This window comes from Coenobita brevimanus, chromosome 33 (assembly GCF_032717465.1).
Source record: "Coenobita brevimanus isolate Jiangsu-jjx chromosome 33, ASM3271746v2, whole genome shotgun sequence".
NCBI lineage: Eukaryota > Metazoa > Arthropoda > Malacostraca > Decapoda > Coenobitidae > Coenobita > Coenobita brevimanus.
Genome location: NC_136986.1, coordinates 41,545,078 through 41,561,869, shown reverse-complemented (window position 1 = coordinate 41,561,869; position 16,792 = coordinate 41,545,078). Strand labels below are relative to the sequence as shown.

Genomic DNA, 16,792 nt, shown 5'->3' with positions numbered 1-16,792 from the left:
AGGTGCTATTAGGGTCAAAGTATATTATTATTATTATTATTATTTTTATTATTATTATTATTATTATTACTATTATCATTATTATTTACTTTATTATTATTATTTACATTATTATTTACATTATTATTATTATTATTATTATTATTATTATTATTGTTATTATTATTATTATTATTATTATTATTAAAAATGCAGAAATCTAGCATATATAGATTTAACATACAGGTTGTCTCGGAAGAATTTTAAGAAACTTTGGAGCTTTTCTATTACTAATCCTGAGAAAATTCTGTATCAACGTTGGTCTAATTTTCAGCCGATACAGAGCTAGAATTACTGACCAAATTAATTATCAGGGAGACCATTTTAGCCCATTAGGTCATCGGTAATTGTAGCTACACAGGTTGATAACGCATATTTTTTTTCTCAGACAGCCCTGAAATAACCTCCTGAACTTTAAAAAAAAGAAGAAAAAAAAAAATCGTGGAACAGCCAATATATTTCCGTGTCATGATACCGGTAAGTTTGATAGGTTAAAATTGTCGCCAACCCCGTCATGCCCGAGGTCCTCAAGGCTGACTGTCTAGGAATCGGGACGTCCATTACGCTTTCCAGGGCATGCACACTTGTTTTTATCTGCCCACAGGAACGGCCAAATATAGTGCTTGTCCCTAACTGTGTCACTCCCTCCCTCCCTCACTGAGTTATTGTAGCCTACTTTCTTGAAATCGGCCCAGCCCTTATAGGAGGGTTATGAAAACAAATTTGTGAACAGTGGTTAATTCCCCCCCCCCAACAGGTTTCAGACAGGTGTGGCCTCATGAAGGCCGCCCCACACAGGCGGTGGTCCCCAAGTGTCCCACCCAAACTGTTGTGCCGGCTTTTCATTTTGACACCTAGGAGCATCGTGTGTTACCTGCTTCACTCGCGCTAGGTTATAAGTATGGTAGCACACCTGAGGGTCCCCCCCCCCCACAGGAAAGGCGGCTCCTGGTGGTCTTGGCCAAAGTCATTAGGCTATGCATTCCCAAAGTTTTTAACCGAACATGAATTATATTGATACATGTTCGCCCCAGGCATATTTTGGCGAGGGTGGTCCCTCACGTGGGACAGGTTGGCACCTAGGGGTTCCGGCAATGCCTTTATGCAGTTTTTAGTCTAGGAACACGGAATTTTGTATATTGGTAGGAATTTACCTTGACCACATTTTAAGCAGGGTGTGACCCCTCGATGATCTCCTAGAGGGGACAGTGACAAATCTTTACCTAAGAATATTTTGCAGTGGGAGATGTTTAATGGAGACACATTTTAGGTGGGGAGGGCCCACAGGCCATCCCCCTGTGCCCCTGGGATACGGTCATGGTTTTTAACCTAGGAATAGACTTTACCTACTGCTAAACCTTCATTCCGACCATGCTTTAGGTTGGATAGAAACCCTGGTGGCCACATCTCCCCCCACCCCACGGGAGGGGGACTTCTGTGGGACAACGCAATATTTTTGCACAGTATACCACCCACAGTGTTTCGAGTGTGGTACCCATGGAGCTCACCCCTCCCCCTCACCCGTAAATATTTCTTTACCCTTAGAAGGTTGCTGGGGTGGATGCGGCTATCAAAAGTGTCCGTTGTCTTGGGTACAGGAGTGTAGTGTGTAGGTCCAGTGTCATTTTCTCAGAAGGGTTGACAAAGGTTAAAGATGCCGACAGCTTCGTCATGCCCGGAATCCACAAGGTTGACCGTCAAGGAATCTGCCTGCTCATTACGCTTCCGTTTGAGTTTTCCTGGACTTTGGATACCTCGTTACCCCATCGTCTGCTATACCGACCAACTTAATCTCGTCCCTCTGATACAGACATCATTGCAATAAGACATTAAACAGAATATACCACTAAGCAAGATTTTGTTAGTCTAGTGTCAAGAATGGCATGGTGCTTTAGGTTTTTTCAGGGACTGGAGCGGACTGTTCATTTACCTAGGCGCAAAATTTGTCAGATGCTGAGCTGTTAATGTTTTGAATACGTTTAGTCAAGACCCTGGAAAAAATAGCTTAATATTATCTTAACCCTTATACTAAACTACGGTTGTTACAGAGAAGGATCGTGCCATTGAGCTACGCGAAATACTCTTAAGCTGCAAACGGACGAAATTCTGGGCTAAGTTCCAGTAAAAACACTATTATTATTATTATTATTATTTTATTATTATTATTATTATTACCAGTGTTATTGTTATTGTTATTATTATTATTATTATTATTATTATTATTATTATTATTTTATTATTATTACAGTATTATTACCAGTGTTATTGTTATTGTTATTATTATTACTATTATTATTATTATTATTATTATTATTATTATTATCATCATCAACATCATCATCATCATCATCATCATCATCATTATCATCATCATTATTATTATCACCACTATTATTCTTTTATCACATTATTATTATTATTATTATTATTATTATTATTATTATTATTACTACTACTACTACCATTACAATTATTATTATTTTCATCATCATCATCATTATTATTACTATTATTCAGCCATGGATCCTGTTTCCTATGGATTTGACGCCAGAAATTAACCCAGGAGACTTTTAAATAAACTTTGATTATTGTATTGCCTCCTACCACATTCCTAGCTAATTTTTTCTCTATATTGACACCTCTCTTGAAACGTTTGCCACTCTCTCTCTCTCTCTCTCTCTCTCTCTCTCAGAAAACGTTTGCGTGATTAGACTGTAAACGTTTGCCTCTCCATTGAAGAAAACGTTTGTTTGATATGACAAGAAACGTTTGCCTCTCCCTCTATTGAAACGTTTGCTTGACTGGACTGGAAACGTTTGCCTCTCCATTGGAGAAAACGTTTGCTTGATATGACAGGAAACGTTTGCCTCTCCCTCCATTGAAGAAAACGTTTGCTTGACTGGACTGGATACGTTTGCCCCCCTCCCCCCCCTCTCTCTCTCTCTCTCTCAGTGACACCTAAGACAGCGCTTTGCATCCTTTCCATAACACTTCTTCGTGACTAGCATCATATTCTAGTGTTAATCTGCTGTTACAACCACCATACAGTATCAAAGAGGTTAACATCCATTTCATAGCACTTCTTCGTGACTAGCATCATATTCCAGTGTTAATCTACTGCAACTCAAGATTTAAGATGGAGAGAGAGAGATAGATAGATAGAGAGAGAGAGAGAGAGAGAGAGAGAGAGAGAGAGAGAGCAATTTTAGACCAGTTTAAAGTGAAAAGCGTATATCAGTAAGGATGAGTAAGCACATCACCTTACTTTCCATACCACTTCTTCGTGACTAGCACCATATTGTTAGAACTTTGCATCATGGAGGGAGAGAGAAAGAGAGAGGGGGGGAGGTTGAGGTCATTTGGCTAGTGAACTCAAACAATGCAATCAGGTTGACATGTTGCAATCTCTCTCTCTCTCTCTCTCTCTCTCTCTCTCTCTCTCTCTCTCACACACACACACACACACACACACACACACACACACACACACACACACACACACACGTTATGAAAAAGTCAAATTTTCCATATCTCCTCAATTAGATTTTCCTACTCACTCTCTCTCTCTCTCTCTCTCTCTCTCTCTCTCTCTCTCTCTCTCTCTCTCTCTCTCGCGTAAGGTCAAAGTACACGCCCCGCCCTTCACATACTAATGACTATTGTTTTAAGAAGTCAGGGAAGTGGCAATGATTGTCTGTCTGTCTGTTTGTCTGTCTCTGTCTATCTGTCCATCTGTCATGCCTGTCTTTCTGTCCATTCGTCTTTCTGTCTGTGTATGTATGTATGTATGTATGTAAGTGTCTATCTATCTATCTGTTTCTGTCTACCTATATATTGCATTATATATCTATCTGTATCTATCTTGTCAGTCAGTCAGTTAGTCAGTCTGTCTATCTATCTATCTCTCTCTGTCTGTCTATCTGTCTATTTATCTATCTATCTCCATTTATATACCTATTTATCTCTGTCCGTCTGTTTGTCTATCTATATCTATCTTTCTATCTATCTATCTGTCTGTTTAACTACCTATCTTTCCGTCTATCTACCTATTTATCTGTCCGTCTGTCTGTCTATCTATCTATCTATTCTCCCAACTTTATTTTTCATACCTCACCACTTTCCCAGCCTTACCGCCTTTCTAACCTCACAGTCTTCCTAACCTCACCATCTTCCCAACCTCACCTCCCTCCTAGCCTTATCTTCCTAACCTCACCATCTTCCTAATCTTACCATCTCATCCTCACCACGTTCCTCACCTCACCATTCTGTCTTCCTTGAATAATTTGATTTACCTAACTGAACGGTATAAGCCTCAAATCCGGGGAACATTGTCGCTAAATGGTAAGCAGGAAAGGATACATGAGAGAAAAAGGAGGCAAAAAGTACTGATTATAATTACACAGGAATGGAAAAACCAGATAATTGCTTAAGTTACCCATAAAATCATAGTTGCTTGACCAGTTTTCTATAATGGCGTTGTTTACCAGAGCGGTGTGTCGCGTCTGCTGGTTGGGGGGCAAGCATCTTCATCATTTACACCTATTTTCGTGTTATTTACCCACTGACGGTATGTAAAAAAGGGGGTTGCTATATTTAATGAAGCACTGTGAATATATTGATGGAGGTAAATTGTTCTGTGTGTTTGTTGAGGCGCGGGAATTAAGTGTTGAGTGTTCGTGTCATTCATGATTCAATATCCTGCCGAGTATTTTTTTTTTCCCCTTGTACTGAGTGTGATTTGTAGTACAGTTTGTAGTTAGATGTACTCTGTGTAAGTGCTCGATATTTCCCGGGACGGAGGTCGTTAGAGGGCTTTATTATATGAATGAATGTCAAATTATAGTACTGAAAGAGTTATCAAGCATTCAGTGATAGGTTATACCCTATTTAATATGTACTAGTGTGATTCAGATGTCCTAATATGTACATAGTGTAGGTGTTTGGTGTTTCTAGAGAAAGGGGGCAATAGAAGTTTGTACCTTACGTATGGTAGTCAAATTACATCACAAAATTGAGTAGTATCATGAGCCTTCCAGTAATATTCCTTTTTTCCATTTAAAACTGATATTGAGGGTTTTGTTGCTCACAATTACAGACAGCCATGTTTTATATATATATATTTTTTTTTTTACTTAAATTCTTAGGGGACAGTTCTAGAATTGTATTAGAATTAACTTTTGGGGTAATTGACTAGTGAGGGATGGAGTGGAGAGGTATATGAGAGAGGGGTGTGTGAGCTGGGAGCAGGGCAGTGAAATAGTGGGGGACAGGGTGACATGGAGGTGATTTGTTTGTGGGCACCCCTTACAGGATTAAGGCATCTTTCAATAGATATATAGATTAATGAGTACAGAAGAGTTGTATTACAGCATTTTATTTGTACTGTTAATTATTTTTATTATTTCCTACTGCTAGGTAATTAATCACTTAAGTTTTTATTGTGTTGTAGTATTCAGGGTTTATACAGCATTAATTATTCTTTCTGTTGTATTTTGTCATCTGTATTAGCCATTCTGTTTTGACTATTGCCACACCATTGTATTCAGGAGATCTTGTCATTAAGTGGGTTAGCAGCAGTGTCCATTAGGAATTTTAGCACCATAATGTTTGTGTTATATCATCAGCCCACCCAACCTCACAGACCCTTCCTTGGCTATCCCTTCCCTCCCTGTACTTGCATCCAGTGGTCATAGGGGTCAGTTGGAGCTGGGCTGGGGTGGGGTGGGTAAGGGGTCAGGTGCAGTAATATTCAAATGGCAAAAGTTTTTATAAATGGAACTGTAATCACCATAATCACCAAATTATAAAGATGCTGTGTTCCACTCTGTCACCTCATTGACCCCTTCAGCTCGAGGATGCCTTTTCTGTATTTTTTTTGTACCTTATGTAGCATGTATTTTATAATATTTTTTCATTCATTCATTCATCATCTAATCTAGTGTTACCCCAGACAAGCATAAGAGTCCCAGTACTGTATATCCTACGTACATTACATATATATGACCTCTTTTACATATGTACAGTATGGAGTTGTGCTTCTAGACAAGTCAGTACAGTACTCTGTGAGTGGAATATCATGGCCACACAGCACTGAGCACCTCCACACAACACATTTGTAGACAGCAACAAGTTGTGTGCCGATTGGCCATGACATTCTGCTGATGGTGTACTGACTTGTCCAGAAACACAACACCTCCACACTACATAGCTGTATAGATGTGGCTGCATATAGTGTAGGCTGTGTAGGATATACTGCATGTTATAAGATACTAGTTACATTTATTACGTTTTGTATTTTTATGTTTTATATATATTTTATGGGGACAGCATTTCCACTCTGAACTCCCAAGTGTAGTTCCTGTGGTGCCTACAGCCAGTTTGAACCAGTAAGTATACCTGTGCAGAATTCTTAATAACTGGATATTTTCATGTCTGGTCAGAGGCTGTACCTCCTTCCATGAACACTCATGTACTGGAATAATGTTTGTGGTAGCTTGACTGTTGTCTTTGGGTTGGACCATATAAAATTGCACATTTCAGTCTTGGAAAGTGACCCAGGGTTAGGCATGTTCCATGTAATATCTGCAGTATTGTATATGGTATTTGTGACCTTCCTTTGGGGCATATCTGTACTGGTACTCTTGTAGATAACATATTGTTTGAAAACAATGGCTGTGCATAGCAATCAGACAAATCAGTAGAAAATGTGGAATATAATGTAGATATTGTTTATTGCTGCCTGTTTACATATCTCACTGTTGTATATATGATTTAGTTCCATTGTTTTTGCAGGTGTGGCTACATGATGGAAGAAATATTATCCCTCAAGTGGAACAACCACCACACAACATTCTTCCATGTTATATCCAATATCAAACTAAAGGTAACTAATCTCATAATGCTACTCTGTCTGAATCTACAATATATTTCATGCGTTTGCAGTTTTTGTTAACCTTGCTAATCAGACTTTTCAACATATCTAACACACCTTTCCCCATTTAAGTCAGGTAATTGATGGATCACTAAAGTTTTCCCCTGTTTTTTATTGCAGGATTGGTACTCAGATGCAACAGTGGCAGTGGAGGGCAAGTTCTTCCCAGTACACAGGCTGGTGGTGTCCTCATGCAGTGACTACTTCAACGACATCTTCCAGGCCGCTCGCTGTCCACATCCGGTCATTGTTCTGCAGGACATAAGGGCCCAGGAGGTGGAGCTGCTTCTGAGTTACATGTACCTTGGGGAAGTCAAGGTCAGCACTGTGTAGGGTCTCACTGAAGCCATAGGTGTGGATGGGTGTGCCTCTGAGGTGGAGTTGGGATTCGGGGAGCTTGAATAGCAAGTGAATGAGTGAGTGCCCTGTAACGTGTTCGTTTTTTATCTCTTACGCCTTTCTTGCTTTCTGGACCACACCTCACCCAACCTTTGATTAGCAAAAAGAGGTCAGAATGGTGGTGTCACTTGGTTGACTGTGATGGGTATGTTTCCTTTTATTTTTATTTACAGTATTTATTTGTTTATTTTGTGTATGTTTCCATGCAGAAAGAAAAAAGCCAAAGCCTTGAAGCCTTCAAAAATTAACTTTACCAGAGGACCTACAAATCAAGATCCATTCATTGTGTGTTGCCTTGACACACTGTGTTTAAAGGTTGGTGATCATAAGTGGAGTAAATGAGAGTGAACAGTTGTATTCATGGAGGACAACATAGTGGCTAATTGTTACATTAGAAAGTGGAGCTGAATTGATGTGAGCATGTACTCAGTGAGGAACCAAAGTAGACATCATCACTGTAAAAAGTTTAGTACAGTATAGTTCATTATTTTCTTTAGTGTTTATATACATGCTGGTACTGGTATTTGTTTTTAGGTAGCAAGGAAAGACCTACAAGGGTTACTGAGAGCTGCAGAATGCCTCAAGATCAAAGGCCTGGCCGTACCCGATGAGGAACCAAAGAAAGAGGAGTGTGAGATGGGTGGTGATGAGGAGGACAGGAGCACAACCACCACCACCACCACCTCAACTGCCACCACCACTGCCACAGCACCCCCTGCTAGGAAGCGTGCCAAGCTGGACCATCCCCCTATGGACCCACAGTCACTGCCGGACCTGCCACCCACTCACCATGACCACATCACTTACCCCACACCTTACCCGGAACAGGAGAATGGAGAGTTTAGTGATATACAGGTTAGTAATTCCACACCACAGCCAGAGCAGGACAGGGGAGAGTTAAGTAATACATCTATCTATTCATCTATTTATAGCCAGATGCTGTAATCTCGTAAGGGGTGGCCACAAACAAACCACCTCCTTGTCCCCCCCCTCCCCTGCCATTACACTGCCCTCCCTGCAACTTACACACCCCTCTCTCATATTCCTCTCCATTTCATCCCTCCATCTCATATAAAGGTTGGTACTTACTCACCATAACCAAAGTAGGGCAGTGGAAAATTTAGTGATATAAGGTTATTAATAGAGAGGTCTGACCCTTACACCACAGGCATAGCTTACACATCACACCATACCCAGGGCAGAAAATAAAACATTCTGGGATATGTAGATTAGTAATTCCATGACAAACTGTACCAGTGGGATAAGGGATTTTAAGCCTAGAGTGACACCATTGATTTTCTGATAATATCCATTTTCCACTTGACATTGGGTCTTTTATGGATGTTTGAGATTATGTAATTCTTTTTTCCACCATAGGCTTAGCCCTTTACAGAGAGCACTAATTTGTGAAGGAAGGGGTGAAGTATGAGAGGGAGTATGACTGCCAAGGCAACATAGGGACTAAGAGGGGTGATGTTTTGGGAATATTTTAGGTCCCTGTTGCACCTCTCATATGGAAATCATTTATTCCTTTATTTAGTTCTTCTTTGGGAATAATTTAGTCACTCTTTCACTCCTTCTTTGGTTATAAAATAATCTTTCTTTCATTTCTTCTTTGGTAGTCATTTAATTTTTCTTTTACTCACTAGGTCCAGCCATTTACGGAGACGACTAACATTGTGAAAGAGGAGGTGAAGTACGAGAGTGAGCACGATGGCCGAGGCACCATGGGGAGTAAGAGTGTCGGTGTACAAGGTGGACATACAACCCTCATGCAACCCTCTGCACCAACAGGATTTGCTCCCAACACACAGGTCAGTCATCCTGCTTCACTATAGCACTTTTTCCTTAACCTGACAAAGATCCCTAACCCCTTTGAGATTAGTGTATGGCTGAGTGTGGTTTGACATGATGCTCTCTCTCTTTCTCTTTCTCTCTCTCTCTCTTTCTCTTTCTCTTTCTCTTTCTCTCTCTCTCTCTCTCTCTCTCTAACCAAGTTTTGATAAGATTTTGATGTTGGTTTTTCTTTCGTGTTTTCCTTTTCTTTTGTCTGGATACAATCGTATTCATTTTCACTAGAAATTTTGACAGGATAATTATGCTTTTCAGACTTTTAGGAAATTCTGAAATGATTGTGAAGGTGTTGGCGATGTTCATGATGCTTCTCTCTTATTAAAAAAATTTAGATGAGATGGTGATGATAATAAAGATGTTAGTAATTGCTAGGAAGTTTTGATTTGATGATGATGATGCTTTTTCTGCTAACCTTCCTTTTGTACAATCAGGACCCACTAAAGCTTTCTCTGCTAACCTTCATTTTGTACAATCAGGACCCACTATTAGTCTGGCAGCACCCTGAAGGCAGCCATCAGAACAACGCCAACTACCCAGTCACTGTCGCCAGCTCTGTGCCTGAACAAAACACGGTGAGAGATCCTTATATTTAATTCCTTTCAGTGGGTTATGTAGACTTTTATTATTGTTATTGTTCTGGTTAGCACCCTATGATTTTATTCTGTTTATTTGATGAGGTGAAAATTAGGGTGCTCCAGTTGGGTTGAGCCTCCATAGGTTTCTGTTCATTGGGTGGTTGGGGTTTATTGCTCACGTAATGCCACTCAGGGATGAGTGAGGCTGGTCGCTCTCATCTTAAATGTCAGGACCAACTTGCCCAGCCTTGAGCTTCTACATTCCTCATGGGACAACATAGGATTAGATGATTATGTATGTAATTATGAGAGGGGGACAATATGGAAGTTGATGACAATAGGGAATTGACAGATGTTGAGTTTGTTAGATGAAGTATGTATGGAGGAGTATATAACTGATTTGGAATTCCTTTTTTAGCTTGATAGTTGAGGAAATGACTAAGCTTGATAGGTGTATGTGAAGTGCATCTTTAAAAATTTAGATGGGTTGACCTGTGAGGCAGAGACAGGATTGTGGGACTAACTGGTGTGTGTGATCCATTATGTTGGCCTTGCAGATGACAGTTTGCCCACTTTTGTGCTTTTTTTTTTTTCTTCCTGCCTTAGATGGGTAGAAAAGATCAGGATGGTGATGGTTTATTTTATATTTTTACCTTTTCACAGACTGCCAGGATTTGGTTATGTATTGCTGTTTATCTTAATACTTACAGTCGATGCACACAAGTGTTCCCTATTTTTTATGTAATTGTTTTTGCATAAACAGAGTAGGTTTAGTTGTATTGATGATTTATATACAGCTGATACAAGCTTACTGGGATATTTTGGAGTTCCAAAAACACCTTGTAATCAGAATGTTACATTGGTATCTCCCAAACCCACATTTCAGGATGTTTGATGTTGGTAAAGTACAAATGGAATGAAACACTTGTTTTTGTGATGTTACTGTGGCTGCAGGCTTATCTGGATGGGAACCCATCAGACGTCAGGAAATCAGCTTCTTGAGCTGGGTGCTTCCAGAGATATTTTATTAAGGTTATATAGAAGGTTTGCCAAGTGAGATGAGTAAATGTATAAGAAAATGCAAGTTCCAAAATCCTCCTCAGGTCCTGATGCTGCCATGTACTTGAAAAATAGAGTAACTCAGTTTTTAAAATTATTTATTTATTTTATTTTTGCTATAGTGTATAGAAGCAGCCATTTCTAGAGTCAACATGTTCAGGCGTCTATACATTATGGTACTGTGATTGGCAGTTGTAGTTCTTGACCTTATGCCACCTTGTACTTTAACCCTTTCTCATGGTCGAGGCTACTCTAATATTTAATCCCAGGCAGTTTTATTCAGGTGAGAGTGAATTGTAGGAGACTGAGAATGTTACTGAAGCAGTTTTGTGTCCTTTTTCTATGTAGCAAACCTCCAATACAGCCAGCTTTCAATTGAATACATGCAAGCATCCATATTTATAATAAGTACTTCATCTCCCCAGCCAAGTTAGCCAGACACCAATGGACTTGCATGGGGGAGAAACTATTTACCTCTCCATTCTGTCCATACCAATCAGTAGGGACACTTCTAGGATTCTGTTCCATGTAATTTCAGAGGATTTTATTTAAATGAGAGTGGGTGATAGGGACTGGAGAGTGTACAGAGTGAATGGAGCTAATTTTGCCTCCTCTTCCCTTCCAGCAAAGCACTGAAGCAGCCAGTTCTCGAGTCAATACCTTCAAGTGTCCATACTGTGATAAATATTTCATCTACCCTGCCAAGTTGACCAGTCACCTACGGACTCACACTGGGGAGAAACCATTTGCCTGTCCGTTCTGTCCATACCGAGCCACACAGCAGGGCAACCTCAACAGACACATTAAGATCAGGCACCAGGCACAGCAAGTCAATTGAGGTGTAACACGACTCACCCCAGCGCATTTTGCTGTTTGTAAATATTAATGGAATTTAGAGTGCTTACGTGAATTATTTCCACCTAAGATCAGGCACAGCAAGTTAGTTGAGGTGTTGTGACAGGATCCAGCGTGATTTGATGTTTGTAAATATATAGCAGAATTTAGAGAGTAGTGGTTTTGCTGCCATATATGTTCTAGTAGTGCAAATATGGATTATTTCCCTCCCCAGTTTTTACCTTGTATGGTAGTTATGATGAAAGCTGTTAGCCTCTTCAACCCAAGGACATACTTTTTCCTATATTCTTGCTCCTTCAAGATGACGTCATTCTGCTTCAGGGAGATTCATATATTTGGAAGATCAAGGCACAGTGACCCCTTCATATGCGTGGGCTCTCTGTGCATGGATTCCAACTGCTTGGTGACCATAACTGATACCAGAATGTTGTGTATGTGGGAAAATAATTCTGAGTGCATAATCTTGTACCAGGACAGCTTTGACCCAGGCTTAGAGTCATTTTACATGACCCACGAAGTGATGTCACAGTCACCATATAATTTCCACAGTCCTCAGCATGTCCTTCTCTTGGTCATGTGTATGATGCGATAAGGTTGACTGTAGCAGATCCAGTGTGCTGGATGCCTTTATTTTTGAACCATGGGACATTTACTGTGATGTGTGGTATTGTGATCTGGGGATTATTATTATAATTTTTATTATTGCAACCTGCAGATGATTATATGTACCACTGGGGATGTCTGTGGCAGTGAAAGGGCTAAAAATTATCTACTTAAATCACTATAAAAGGACTTGCCAAAGCTAAATGTAGTCATCAGAGGGTAGTAAGAATGAAAAGGGAAAGATGTCCTTGGTCTGAAAAGGTTGAGTGGGCAGTTCAAAATGCTGATCACTTCACTCCTAGATGCAAAGAATTTTACTATATTTATGCTGACTGCTGTTTTTATATTTATTTTAATCCATTGTCTGAGTATGTCACAGGTATTTTAGTCTTGCTACTACCAAACTATTTAGCTCAGGGGGAAATTTTATGCAGTGAAGGGGTTAATGAGGTTTATGGCTCATATTCTTGTTGGTTTAGGAGGCTCCGTACCCTTTTTTTTTTTTTTTTTTTTTTTTTTTTCTAATGTGTCCGACTGTGGGCATAGGCTTCACAGCCTGCTATCAAGGCCCAGCAGTCCTCCTACATACCACACACCTCTACATGTTCCTTATTGCTTTATTTTTTGGATGGTTAATATCCTTTGGTATGTTATTTATGTATAGTATGTATATAAGGGAGGGGGATGTGAGCTGGGGGGAGGGCAGTCAAATGGTGGGTGACAGAGCGACTTGGAGGCGTTTCGTCTGCGGCCACCCTTGGCAGGATTAGGGAGTCGGGTTATAGATAGATAGGTAGACGTTATTTATGCAGAGTATGGCGATAGAAGGATTTATGTAACGCAGAAGAGGAGTCAGGTTTAAAAAACAACAAAATAAATCGCTTGAGAAAAGATACTAGGGAGCTTCCTTAACCAACTAGATTACAGGCCTATATCTATTCCCTCTGCTTCAAAAATTTTGTCCTGAGGTGAAGAACGTGGTCTGGAATTAGCAAGAATTTAATACGGTAAAAAGTATGTTACTGCAGTGAAGAAGTTGACCATTAGATGTTAAGCGTAGTTGATGGATGGTTCAGCTCAGAGGTAAAGTATTCAGTCGATGTTTTTAGTGTGAAATTTATATGCACTCTCACATCAGAAATTCACTGACGCTTCCCTGTTGGCTGTTACCATACTTGTAATATTTTTATGTGATAGTAAATGAAGCACACAACAGAAAAGTACAGTATGAGGAGGAAGGATACTCAATAGGCAGAGGATTTTGGCCATACTGCCTGTCAACATCCCTGGTTTATCACACTTAAGTTAATATCCATGTAGACTGTATCTTTTATTGGTTATTATGTGTACGTCTCTCACACAAAACATCCGCTTTGACAAATGTTACTTAGAGCAAGAGGATGTCGAACCCTCATTACTTTGGAAATGATATGGGCAACACCTCAAAATTATTCATGGATCCACCCTTGTACACAGTAACATCTAGGGAGAAAGTTTAGAAGGCAGGACACAGCCAGCTGGGAATTATCGATGAACTTTTGCTTGTGATAGTATCTTGATAAAAATTTGACCTGTGGAGTAGTTGTGAGTATATGCACCAAGTCCTCATTATGTGTTGCCTTCTTTATATCCTTTTTGTGCAGTTAAGTTCACAGTAAATTATAAAAAACTGTCCATTAAAGTTCCATTGCCTCCCTCAAAGCAGATTTACCAGTTTCCACACTGCTGGAGAGGGATGCCTCTGTGGTGGCACTGATGTAAGTGGGTAGATCCAATGCCTGGTTATACAGACGTCCCTCATTTACTTAATTATCCCTTGAAAGAAAGATGATGGACTGCAGAAAGCAATTTAAGCCTGTAGTCTGCTGGGTTCACACTTCAGATGAACCTGGGGCTACTATTACTACTACTATAGGCCTGCTGCTACCATTACTACCACCACCAGTTTCTCCTATTTTCTGGCACTGGTTTTGGAAAAATAATTGTGATATATTACAACACTCCTTGCATGTAATGAGGACTTTGTAATCTCCTGGGGCAAAATGAAAAGTTTAAGGTTGACTAGAAGTGCATATATGAGATAGATTGAGTTTATAAATTTTGAGTCTCCTGTTTTTCTAAGTATATTTTTGAGTTCTATAAATATTGTGTCTGATTCCTGTTTATCTAAGTACATTTTCTGTATATCTTTTTATTCCGGATTGTGAGGCCAGTGCTCTTTGGCTGATCTATAGCAAGAATCAAATAGTTGCGGGGATATTGTAAATCAAACGGAAAGAAGCTCAGTTTTGTCTTGTTCAGTGCAGTTATTATTTTTCCTATGTGGTTGGTCCTCGTTTAAAGTTCTGTCATTATGAAGTTGTTACAGTCTGGCGACCTATTTTTCATTTCACTCCTGCTGTGTTGGAGTGATGTTATTCAACTTAAGAAACCCCCCTAGTAGAGAAAGGATTTAGGGAGGTTGAATTTTGCCTCCCAGTTCAAAAAGTCTAGGCAAAGTTTAATAAAATCATAAGAAAACAGACAGCTGAATGAAAAAGTGTGTCATTACAGTGTGGTTAGGCTTAGCACTTTTCATTCAGTTTTTAAGTAATTGTAGACATTATATACATAGCAGTTTTGAAGCCATAAATGTGCACTTTTTGTATTTTTAGTTTTCAATGATGAACCAGTAGTTTGTCTTTCAGAGTTCATTCACCTAACCCCTTCACTCCTATAACATATTCTTCCATCATGCTGCTATCAGACAATTTATATTCAAGTTGGAAGCCTGTACTTGTGAGTTAATGAAGGCTGTATCTAACCCCTCCAGTTTGAAAGGTCCCTCCTGAACTGAATAAAAGCATATGTAGATATCAAGAACATTAAAAATACCCAGACACATAATTTTCTTTTTTCGGAAAAGACATGAGGCAGGGCATTGTGTCCTGATGTTAATTCTAGAGTTGGCAGTGATCAGAGTTGAACAAAATTATGAAGATGAAAATGATAGGTATTTGATGGCAATGGCCTCTCCTGTTATGATGTCATGATTGGATGCTTCATTTAACTCCTTTATTCCAATGATGGTGCTGGGGAGGATTGCCGTCATGTGGTGGCTTTGATATAGCTGTGTGGTTCCACTGCCCTGTTATACAATGATCCCTCAACTCCCTCCCCATCCTCTGAAAAGGAGGATAGTAGTTTGCAGGAGAGGATATCTTCAGCCTGCAGTCCTCTGGGTTCACATTCAGATGAGACTGGGGTTGCAGCTACCACTGCTCCAATGATAGATGTTTAAAATAATTGTGTTCTTGCTCACCTAGAACAATTTTTATTTAACTTTGAAGAGGTTTTTCAAACTGGAGGACTTGGATACAGTGGTTAATTCCATAATAAAGTTGAATGAGTGAAAGAGAGGTAGCAAAAATAAAGCCAAAAATATGATATCAGATGGAAGGGGTTAATTAAAGTAGTTATCCCAGATTTTAACTGAGGACTGACCATCATATTTTTTTTCCTATGTTCATTCCAAGTTTCTCCTTCCCAAATCTTTCATGTTTAATATGCTCATTCCCTGTTTTTTGGTTTTACTTTTCTTTTTCCTCCCATACCCTTCCCCTTTCCCCATGTACTGTATTAGTTTAAGTGACACAGAGTAGCAGTGTGCGTTAGTTGAAATTGCTGAGCAGTTTCATATTTTAGCTTAAGTTTTAAAGATGGATTTTATTTTATGTAAAAGAAGTTCGCATTGATTGAACTTGCAAAACAGTTTCTTATTAGCCTCTTCAGCCTGGGGACATCTTGTATTTTATTCTTGCTGCTTATATATATATATATATATATATATATATTTTCCAGCTTATAATAAATCACTTGTATGGAAAGGATGAAGGGAGAATGAGAGACTGACTAGGAGAGTGTATGTGAGTTAGGTGGAGAGAATCATTTTTACTGAAGGGGGAATGAGAGACTGACTAGAAGAGTGTATGTGAGTGAGGTTGAGGAGGGAATCGCCTGTCTTGGAGGGATAAAGGGAGCATGAGAGACCAACTGGAAGAGTGTATGTGAGTGAGGTCAAGGTGGGAGGGGAGGGGGAGGCTGAGAATGAGATGGAGGATGGAGTGAAGAGACATATGAGAGAGGGAGGTGTGAGTTGGAGTGAGGGGAGCCAAATGGTAGAGGACAGGGCGATATGGAGGCAATTTGTTTGTGGCCACCTCATACAGGATTAAGGCATCAGACTAGATAGAGAGGTTGTTACTTTTAGGGGGTCCATAGATTTTTTCTTTTGGGGGGGATCTTCCATAAGCTGAATAAAATTGTCTGGTGATAGCAAAGCATAAACTAAGAATGGCATCATAGTGAAGGGGTTTACCTTTAATTTTATTTGGAGCAAAATTTTCCTAGCTAGTCCCTCTGATGCCCAATATACAGGAGTGAGCCCAACCCCTTCGGTATGGTGATGGTTTTTATTCATTTGTTTTACTGTTATTAT

General features: G+C 39.6%; 1 protein-coding gene across 1 annotated transcript; it reads left to right on the top strand.

Annotated features, from left to right (window-relative positions):
• The first annotated feature begins 6,841 nt into the window (after positions 1–6,841).
• Positions 6,842–11,695, top strand: LOC145395875 (uncharacterized). Its single transcript, XM_080269399.1, has 7 exons — positions 6,842–6,922; positions 7,091–7,288; positions 7,904–8,030; positions 8,079–8,224; positions 9,019–9,183; positions 9,700–9,795; positions 11,483–11,695. The coding sequence occupies exons 1-7, from the start codon at positions 6,842–6,844 to the stop codon at positions 11,693–11,695; spliced, it is 1,026 nt and encodes a 341-aa protein (XP_080125525.1).
• Positions 11,696–16,792: the final 5,097 nt, after the last annotated feature.